Source organism: Mycetomoellerius zeteki, unplaced genomic scaffold, assembly GCF_001594055.1.
Source record: "Mycetomoellerius zeteki isolate Tzet28-1 unplaced genomic scaffold, Tzet1.0 scaffold113, whole genome shotgun sequence".
In the NCBI taxonomy this organism is placed as follows: domain Eukaryota; kingdom Metazoa; phylum Arthropoda; class Insecta; order Hymenoptera; family Formicidae; genus Mycetomoellerius; species Mycetomoellerius zeteki.
Window position 1 is genome coordinate 927,023 of NW_017256051.1, and position 9,774 is coordinate 936,796.

General features: G+C 34.7%; 1 protein-coding gene across 1 annotated transcript in view; it reads left to right on the forward strand.

The window, feature by feature from the left end:
* The window catches only part of T48 (FU domain-containing protein T48), a 28,735-nt gene extending 19,181 nt beyond the window's left edge, over nucleotides 1-9,554 (forward strand). The window contains 5 exon segments of the mRNA XM_018456655.1: nucleotides 7,030-7,354; nucleotides 7,433-7,585; nucleotides 7,844-7,988; nucleotides 8,265-8,755; nucleotides 8,757-9,554. Of these exon segments, the coding sequence (XP_018312157.1) occupies nucleotides 7,030-7,354; nucleotides 7,433-7,585; nucleotides 7,844-7,988; nucleotides 8,265-8,755; nucleotides 8,757-8,889 (1,247 nt within the window). The 3' untranslated portion in view covers nucleotides 8,890-9,554.
* Nucleotides 9,555-9,774: the final 220 nt, after the last annotated feature.

Below are 9,774 nucleotides of genomic sequence, written 5' to 3' on the forward strand. Positions count from 1 at the left end.
TGGCATAGCATTTTTAATTGGCTGCAGCAGCCAATTTTTGGTTGCATTAGCCTATCCGCAATGTCAGTATAGGATTTCGATAGGCTAATACAATCAAAAATTGACTGATACAACCAATTAAAAATGCTATGCCATATTTTACCATCTAATTTGCTGCAGCAGCCAATCTTTTTTTTCAGTGTACCAAATTAAAAAATAGAACCCATTAAGTGATATTATTTTTATTAACTCTAATATCATTTGTATAAAAAATTTGATATCAATAACTGGCGTCAAGTTAAATTCTTTCAAATTAAAAAGTAAAACTCTGCAAGTGATACCGTCTTAACTATTTACTCAACTCTAACGACAAGTATCATTTGTATCATTTGGTGAAAATAAAAGTCGGAGCGTAAGTAAGAATGTAAGGGGAGAGTAACATAAAGGGGAGAAACATAAACAAAGCTTTTAGGAGGCGAAAATGTAAATGTAAAAGAGACGTTTACACTTGAAATTTAAAAGCAATAAATTCATGTTGGAGCCAACAAATAGCATTTATTAGTTTAGTAGAAAGGCTGCTATCTCATAGACGCTTATCTCATAATAGGAGGTTTCCTCTATATATAACATTAATCTTACTCGTTATTTTTTATATCTATAAAGGTATGTTAAATTACATTATAGAATAAGGTAGTACAATTTCGAATATGGTACAATTCCGAACGAAATAAAATAATCCAATTTTCGAAGTTCAAGTTTGATAATCCAGATCTTATCGTGTGGGAAGTGGGGAATATTGAAGACACCAAACAGAAAAGAATCAAATTTGAACTTCGAAAATTTGATTCAAATTTTATTTCGTTCAGAAATGTTCGAAATTGTACCATTTTATCTTATGAGAGGTAAATCCGTATAACAAATCAAACTAACAAAGACTTCTTATAAATCAAAAGAAATTGGAAAGAATAAGGGCAATAGGAGTCAAGCGCAGAAGACGTCGCGCAAATAATACACCCATAAAGCGTAAAACTTCTTTATTCTACTAAACGCGCTTACATGTTTCGGCTCACTTTTGAGCCTTCTTCAGAGACAACACAAACTAACATATAACTATATAAACTGTGAATAAAAGTTATCTTGTCATAGTGAGCTCCCTTACATCGAGAATATAAATATCAGAAATTAAACCCAAATAAGAATAAAAGAAAGAAAAAATTAAGGAAATATCGAAATATCGTCTTCTGCACCTGATTCCTATTGCCCTTATTCTTTTCAATTTCTTATGAGAGGTACTTATATAAGACCGATTTTATGTTTTGAGAAAATATCTTAGCTGCATAGGAAATAAGTTGAATTATGCTGGCAGATCGTATAATTCCATACACAGTCATGTTTCCATGCTACATAATATAAGGAAAAGATTCTAGATATATGAGTTATTAAATATTGAAACGTCAGCAGTACACAATACACGGTCTAGTTAACTATACTAATTAATAACGAAAAGGAGTATGTAGTTGCTCTTACACTTGTTTGTCTGAGTTTCTTTATAAATTCTTCGCTGTGAAATTAACAAGTTTCGTGCTTAATAGAATTCTTAATATTACAACTCTACCAGACCCTCTTTTTTCTTTTTCTTCTCATTTTTCTTTTCATTTAGCTTTCCTGGATAAAAAACGATGGAAAAAACTCGTCCGCAGTAAAATGGAAAATTGCACCGATTCGATCGCGTGGGCCGTTCGAAGTAGACTTCTCTCCTCGACCTTTAATTTATCTAATTAAAACTCAACTCGTATAAAACCCACTAACAGCGTTTCGACGTGCAGAAGATTATGAAAAGTTGTTTATTGATGAAAACCTATTTGAAAAATCAAACGAGAATGTGGCACAATTAATTTTTAAAAAATCTAGAGTTAAAATAATCTATAAGAATGAAAGGTAATTATTGCAAAATCGTTAAACTTCATTTGTGAAGTGAATAATGTTACTGACTTTGATTTTTACATATAATTAAAGTCAATATAATCCTGAATCATGCACACTTTGAATCACGTGGAGGACTCTCCTAATGTATGACATTTTAAAATATTGAATTTTTATTTCCAATTACATTCAGCTTTTCGTACTATATGTTATTTGTATCTTTTTATTGACGTTTTTTTATTTTTGCTCTCTTCTCTTGTATTCAGTATATGGTAAAACATTATTCATCTATATTTTAATAAAATATAATAAAACGAAATAACGTCTTATTTCTGCGACATATAAATTAAAAACTATCTCACTTCTCCCTCTGTCTAGAAGCGCAAAACTTTCCACGCGAAGCGAGGACTACCCCATCTCCTCTCCTGTCTAGGGGTGAACTCGCTTCGCATGGAAAGTTATGCGCCCCTAGGCAAAAGGGGGAGGTGGGGTGGACCTCGCTTTGTGCTTGGAAAGTCTTGCACCCCTAGGCAAAAGGTGGAGGTGGGATGGACCTCGCTTTGCGTGGAAAGTCGTACGCCCCTAGAAATAAGGTTGTTTCGTTTTATTACATTTTATTAAAATATAGATGAATAATGTATATCTCAGAAACTAGAAGAGTCCACAATGAGATTCAAAGTATGCATGACTCGATTATATTATATCGATTATATTATAAATTTCGTATTCTTAAAACATTGTAATTTTATATTCATTATTAATTCTTTCTTGTTTATTGACTCGTTTAAATAAATTTGATAAATTACGGGAGAATATAGTGCAATTAATTTTAAATGGAGTTGAAATAATTTCTAAGAATACAAATTTCTTTGCGATGTAAATTTCGTATTTTTGCTATCAAAACATTTTACATTAATTATTTAGTCCTCTATGTTATATTGACGCGTTTGTAACGTAATTTTTAAAAATTATACGAAAACTTAGCGTAATGAATTTTAAATCTGGAGTGTTGAAATAATCTCTAAGAATATAAATTTCTTCGCAACATAAAATGTTCACTTTTATTATCGAAATATAATTCTACATTATTTATTAATCCTTCTATGTATATATTATATATAATATTAATTCGTTTAAATAACGTAAATATCCGTTTTCTTTTCGCCTTGAACTATTTCCCGGCGAACTTTCAAAACTACGTGTCACGCATGACTTTCTATTAAATAATATATTAAATGATCGACAGTACTTTCTATCGAGATAGTACGAGATAAAAATCGATCGTTAATGAGAATAATAGTCATCCAATAATATAACATAATTTCTTCTTGTCATACGATTATAAGATATTCTTTTGAATGCAGCGCTCTCCTTGACAAATTATCCGACACATTTTCTGAGAGCTTGGCCATCTGTCATACGCGAGAAAAACGCGTAGAAAGTTGAAACTCGGAGGGAATCGCGCGTCCCGATGGCGATGCCCAGAAGCATTCTCCGTCGAATCGTCGACGGAGTCGTAGGATGTTGACGGTAAAATAAATAGGTGATTCCGTGATTTTTTTTTTCATAGAGCACGCCACGATAGAGAAAGAGTCCCGACCCGGAGCGGGTTCCGACCTAGTGTTCTCAACTTGGAGAATGTGTGTGACCGACACCGTCGCGTCGCGTCGCGGCGTCCGTCGTGCTGTTTTGAAGTGCGCGGAACGCGCATGCGCGTTTATAGACCCACATAATCAAGAAACCAGCAACCGCATTCCTTATATACGTACTAATGAACCGTCTCACTATGGTTGTTTCCTCCTTGTGCACACGAGGTCTTTCAATTTTCTCGCTCACTGTCCATCCGGCTGTCTTGAGTGACCCCGCGTGATGTATATCTGGTCACAGAGCATGAAGGAAGGAAGAGACTAGGAAGAGAAAGGGAACGAGAGATGTGAACCTGGCACACAAGAATATAAATGGATACATAGCGCATTTGTACTTCGTTTGTATCTCAAAGAGTAAAAAAATTAATAAAAGAGAAAAAATGGCCAGCGCGCAACAATAAAAAAAGATGTGACAATCTTGCGTTTCGCGGGTTTTCTCCGTGAAAGCCTCAAGAATATTAATAAAAAAAGATTTTTTAATTTCGTTCATGCCATTCGAATGAGGATCGTTTTTATTCATTTGTATTAAATTTTGTTTGTATCTCAAAGGGTTCGAATATACACATTTGTTTTTCAAAAAGATATCGAAAAGTAACCCATGGCATTCGAAAGAGAATTGTTCATATCCGTTTGTACCTCAAAGGATCCGGTACAAATGGGTATAAACGAAGTACAAACGCGCTACAGTATCCATTTTTATTTTTATTAAAATTGGACGTCAAATTAATTCATAACATCGGTAAAAATACATACAACCAGGAGAAGATGTTACACTGTTAAATCTATAGTGTCAAATTTAATCTAACGTCGCCACTGCTCCTACTAAATATATCGTTATTTTTTACCAAAACGATAGTTATATATGACACTGTATCGTGTTAATTTGACACTACACTGAGAGAAAACTAAATAGTTCTAGCAACTATAAATTTGGCAACTTTTGCAATTGAAGTACCTGTAACTAGTTTTACAAAGTAATAGAAACTAAAGTAGTGCTGAATGTCAGTAATCATGTTTGTAAAACTAGTTACAGGTACTTTAATTGCAAAAGTTGCCTAATTTATATAGTTGCTAGAACTATTTAGTTTTCTCTTACTTAGTAAAAATATAGTCACGGTAACAAATTGTATACACTATTAATTGGTAGTGAAATAGTAACTTAACTACATTGAGTAGTTACTTGGATAGAATAAATAGAATGCATATAATAATTACATTTTTCTAGTTTAGACAAAAATTTTTAAAGTGTCGCTCAGTACGAGTAGTACGCGGCTTTGTCACCAGAGGGACGTAGCGGAGTTCAGTTTCTCCTAAGAAGGAAACTACTCATCTTACGATAAAAGGCGCAGCGTTGATTTCAAACTTGGAAGACAAAAATAAATAAGAAATGCATACACAAATTTGTAACTATGTATTATAAAGCTTTAATAAGAACAATAAGTAAATTAAGTGAACTAAGAAAATATAGTAATATTAACCATTTATAAATTGTTTATATGGTTAATGTACTATATTTTCTTCACTTAATCTAGTATTCTTATTAGAATTTAATAATATGTATATAGTTGAGGCGCTATTTCACTACAAATTTATAGTTACTGATACGACTTTTTTCTCTGAGTGTATATAATGTCAAATATAACCATTGTTTTAATATAAAATAACGATATGATTGAGTAGGAGCAGTGACGACTCACGTTAGGTTAAATTTGACACTATAGATTTAACAGTGTAGCGAGATTACGAATGAGCATCTTGAAATACGCTGCGATGAAGATGTTAAAAAGTGTATTAAAATATTGAAGCTACTGCGAGATGTGTCTCTATTCCAGAGTAGATGTAAATGATATTTAGAAAATAATAATGCCTGGAAAACGATATTCGCTAGATATCGTTTTTGTCAAAAATAACAAATAATAAGAGTTTTAATGAGAAAAAGGAAGAACAAAGATGTAACATAATATAAAATACGCGTGATGAAATGCCGCTAGAATATGAGGAAAGTAATGTGAATCTCTCTCGCATTCTTACCGCGGTGATCCATAGCCCCAAGCAATGGCCCAAATGCCTGACACACATAACACGCGTAGCTACACTACCTAAATACTTGTACAAAATTCTATTAGTTTCCGACCGAAAGATTTTGACGTTTACAAGCCACGTGTAGTACATTATTTATGACTCCTGTAATTGTTTGAATCATGACACTATGCATTCTAAATTCGATTATTGATTGAAGAAAATTATGATGCCCAAGAAGACTTGCAACGAACGACAACACTGTTTAATAAAAAGTGATTTTTTTAAGCATAAAAACGAAATCGTTTTTTTGGGCACTGCAAAAAGTGTCTCCTTCATCAAATTCGCGGTCAAAATTGCACAAAAGATTATTATATTTTGATATACTATCTTAGTATATTATTATTATTATTATGATATGTATTGAAGAAATTTTATTGAAATAGAAATTAAGTATGTTATTAGGATTTTAAATCCTTAAAAGGAATTTGTTGTGTTGATAATGATTACGTATTTGTAATTAACATAAAGTCTAAATTGATGTTAATAGTCTTTATATAGGCTATTAAGAATCTATCAAATATTTTTCAATTGTGTTACATAAATTTGAAAGTAATCAGGGTGAGCTTCCTAACTTTCGGAATAATTAATTATAATTTCAAAAATTTTTTGATACATTAGTTTTACATTTTCTTTATTTTGAGATTTTCAAAATTTCTTTCCTTTTTTCTTCATTGCATTCTTATCTGGATTTAATTCTGGCATTTATACTCTCGAGGTGGGGAAGATCACCGTGACTAGTTAATATTTGTTATATTCTATATATGTTGAGTTTATGTTGTCTCTGAAGAAGGCTCAAAAATGAGCCGAAACATGTAAGCGCTTTAGTAAAATAAAGAAGTTTTACGCTAGATAGTAGTGTTATTTGCGCAACGTCCCCCGCGCTTGACTCCTATTGCCCTTGTTCTTTCCTGGTTTTCTGATAAATTTGAAAGTTTTTCTGTAATAACTGATAATAAACAATAAACGATTTATTAAGACCGTATAATGTGAATACACAACAAGTAAGAGAAAAGCTAAAAGGCACTGTCAACCCCGTTATAACCAGCGCTGTAATCCAGCGTAAACTTTCTGTCGCTGCAGGGCAGTTTTCGGAGAGTAAGATTCCGAAGTTTATACCGAGCGTAAGGTTCTTATCTAAGTTTGGCGATCGTTATAACATCAACAAAAACTTCAAAAAGTTTGATAAATCGAGCAATTTCAAACTCGAGATGCAGGCTCTTTAAAAAATGTGGTGCAGCTTTCACGATATTCTTTATGGAAGAGATATTCTTGTTTAATATCTAATAAGCTTATTATTTAAAAATAATTTTGTGTTCTGACATATGTTTTTCAAAAGCTTGAATTGTCTCGATTTGGATAATAAACAATAAATGAATAAATGGTGTTTTATCAATTGCAGCCATAGAATGTATCGAATCCGAGACGGGATGCAGGAGGTGCAGAGACGGGACGTGTGCCAGATGCGCTGTGTTGCTACATCAGGGTACCTGCGTGCACACCTGCCCATCGGGCTTCGTCGCCGACTGGTCCACCCGGGACGAATACATGGGTCGTGTCTGTCGAGAGACCGGCTACATGTTCGGCCTCACCGGTAGCCAAGTCGCGATTTTAGTGGGGGTGGTCTCCGGCACAACTATCTGTATCTTCATCATCCTCTGCGGCGCGATAGTCGTACACCGACGTAAGAAGAAGGCGGCGAAGCTGGCCCAGCAGTTTGAAGACAGGTAAATTTTTTCAACTTCCTTTCTACTCTATCACTTATTTATGCGCAGTGATTCATTGAGCGTTCTTGTGCATTTCAGCGCAGAGAGGAGAGAATTTCTGAAACACCTAGCAACGCTCCGTGGAGAGGCCAATACTTTCCTCGCTATGCTCAATGATACTAGAAGACAGGTCAGAGAGTTGTACTACTCGGGAAATAACGGAGACGGTGCCGTCGGAATCCAGGCGTACAGGTACAAATATAATAGAAAAATTAAGCCATCGCATACTTTTTTAATGTTAATCCGTTGAGAGTCATTGCAGCAAAAATTAATTTGTCAAACATTAAATAAAACACACACATTGTAGAAAAATGTACTAGAAGATTGGACACTTCCAATAGAAATTATACTAATATGTTTCTGTAATAATTATCTTTTGAATATCTCTTTTTTTAATAAAAATCTATTGAAAATTTAATGAGCTCTTATTAATCTTTATTGATATTACAGACCAGTGCTACGTGACCTGGCGAGGATACTGGTTCTCGTGAATAGGAGAGACGATGAAATACCACTTCCGCCCGACGATTGGCAACGACTATTCTCATGGGCAGAGCGGCTGTTGAGAAGATATAAAAGGCACAGTTCTCCAGAAGTAAGATTGTTATGACGAATATTTTTACTTGAAATGAAAACGACGAATGAGCGCTACCGACATTATCTCACACTTTTAATTCTTTTTCACGCTAGTCCCTAAAGCACTTTGGTGAGTCACATACCCAGCTGTATGCAAAGAGCATAGCATTAGACGAGAATTCCCCGCGTAAAAGCTCCCTTCTCTCTCTGAACGGCAGACTGTTTTTTTTGTAAAACATGTATGAAACAACATTGTCGAATTATATAGTATTTATTACTCTTTTATAACTTAAAGGTGGCTCAGCTCGTGACATTCCTGCAACAGCCGACGAGCAACCCCGTCCAAATGACCTCGTTATCGGCGCAACCGGTCACGACGTCGCAACCACCACTTCATCAACCCGTATACGAACCGAGAAGCACCCCCACTAATCTCACCACATTCCAAGCGAACGTGCCTCTCGCGACATTCCAAGCGAGCGATAAATCGAGCATCAGTCCAGCGAGTTCGAGCCTCGGCTACACGAAGGACAGCAGTCCCCTCGGTTCGAGTTTGGGTCAGAACAGTGCTTTCGGCATTTACAGCAGTGAAAAGTTTAGCCCGAACGGCTCGACAATCGGTCAAACAACGCCTCTCGTCTACGGAAATAATCTGAAGCGAACAGGATCGAGAGCGACGAGTGACTCTCAAGAACTGCAGACCATCTCTGCGTTTAATCGCAGTTACAATGGCACGCTGCCCTTGGAGACCAACAACATCCGTACGCTACACGACAGGTGCGGAGAAGTTTCAAAGCAGCCCCGTAGAGGCGGCCAATTACACCATTCTATCGGACTGGTCGCCGGCTCATGATTATCTCATCGACGATTTCACAATTCTCGGTTTTCGGCCGCAGGACGAAATCACCACGGAATTATAGTATCGACTGATAGTGAAATAGCAAGATCCAAACAAGACTTGTAAAGGAAGAGAGAGTTACAAATGCTTGCGTATTTCAAATACCGTCGTTTAAACAACATTTCGAAAATCCTCAACAATCTTCTTTGACAATCCTTTAACGGTACTTTGCATTAACGAGATTTATCGATTGTGTTGTTCATGAAAAAGGATCGTATGAAATAAATTCTATCTGCTACATTTGGCAATCTATGTATGTTACTCAATAATGCGATGTTGACGTATATTAGGTTTGCTTTTTATTGCTACACTCTTGGAATATATACTGAAAATGTCATATAATTGGCGCTCTTTTAACATATATCTGTCCTTGTCTGTTTATTTTATTGCGATGCGCATGCGTCGATTGTCTACAGTTTTGAAATTCTTTATTATTATAATGGTGTGTATCGCATAAAGTTAGGCAACTGTATGCCATTATTATCTAGTCTAGTGCAAGCGCACTTAAACAGATTTTAAATAGATAAAGACAGACATATGTTGGGAACATTTTTGCTATATTATTCAGATTGAATGGCACTTTCAGTATATTCTAAGGCTGCACTGAATTGCACTAGAACTTTTTCTTGTTTTTGACAAATTCAAACATATCTGTTTTACTTTAAATCAGTACACTAGTTTAGCTATAAAAAATAGACTCATTTCCTAATTATCGATAATATTGATAATTAGGAAATGTATGAGTAATAAATAATCCTACGATCAATATGAGATACAGACAAATATCGTTAAAAATACAAAAAATTCTCATTAAATTAAATCGTTATGAAAAAAACATTCAAAAATTTGCAACTTGTAAAATCTGTAAACTTGAACAAACTCGAATTTTCCACTGTTTTCTTTACGC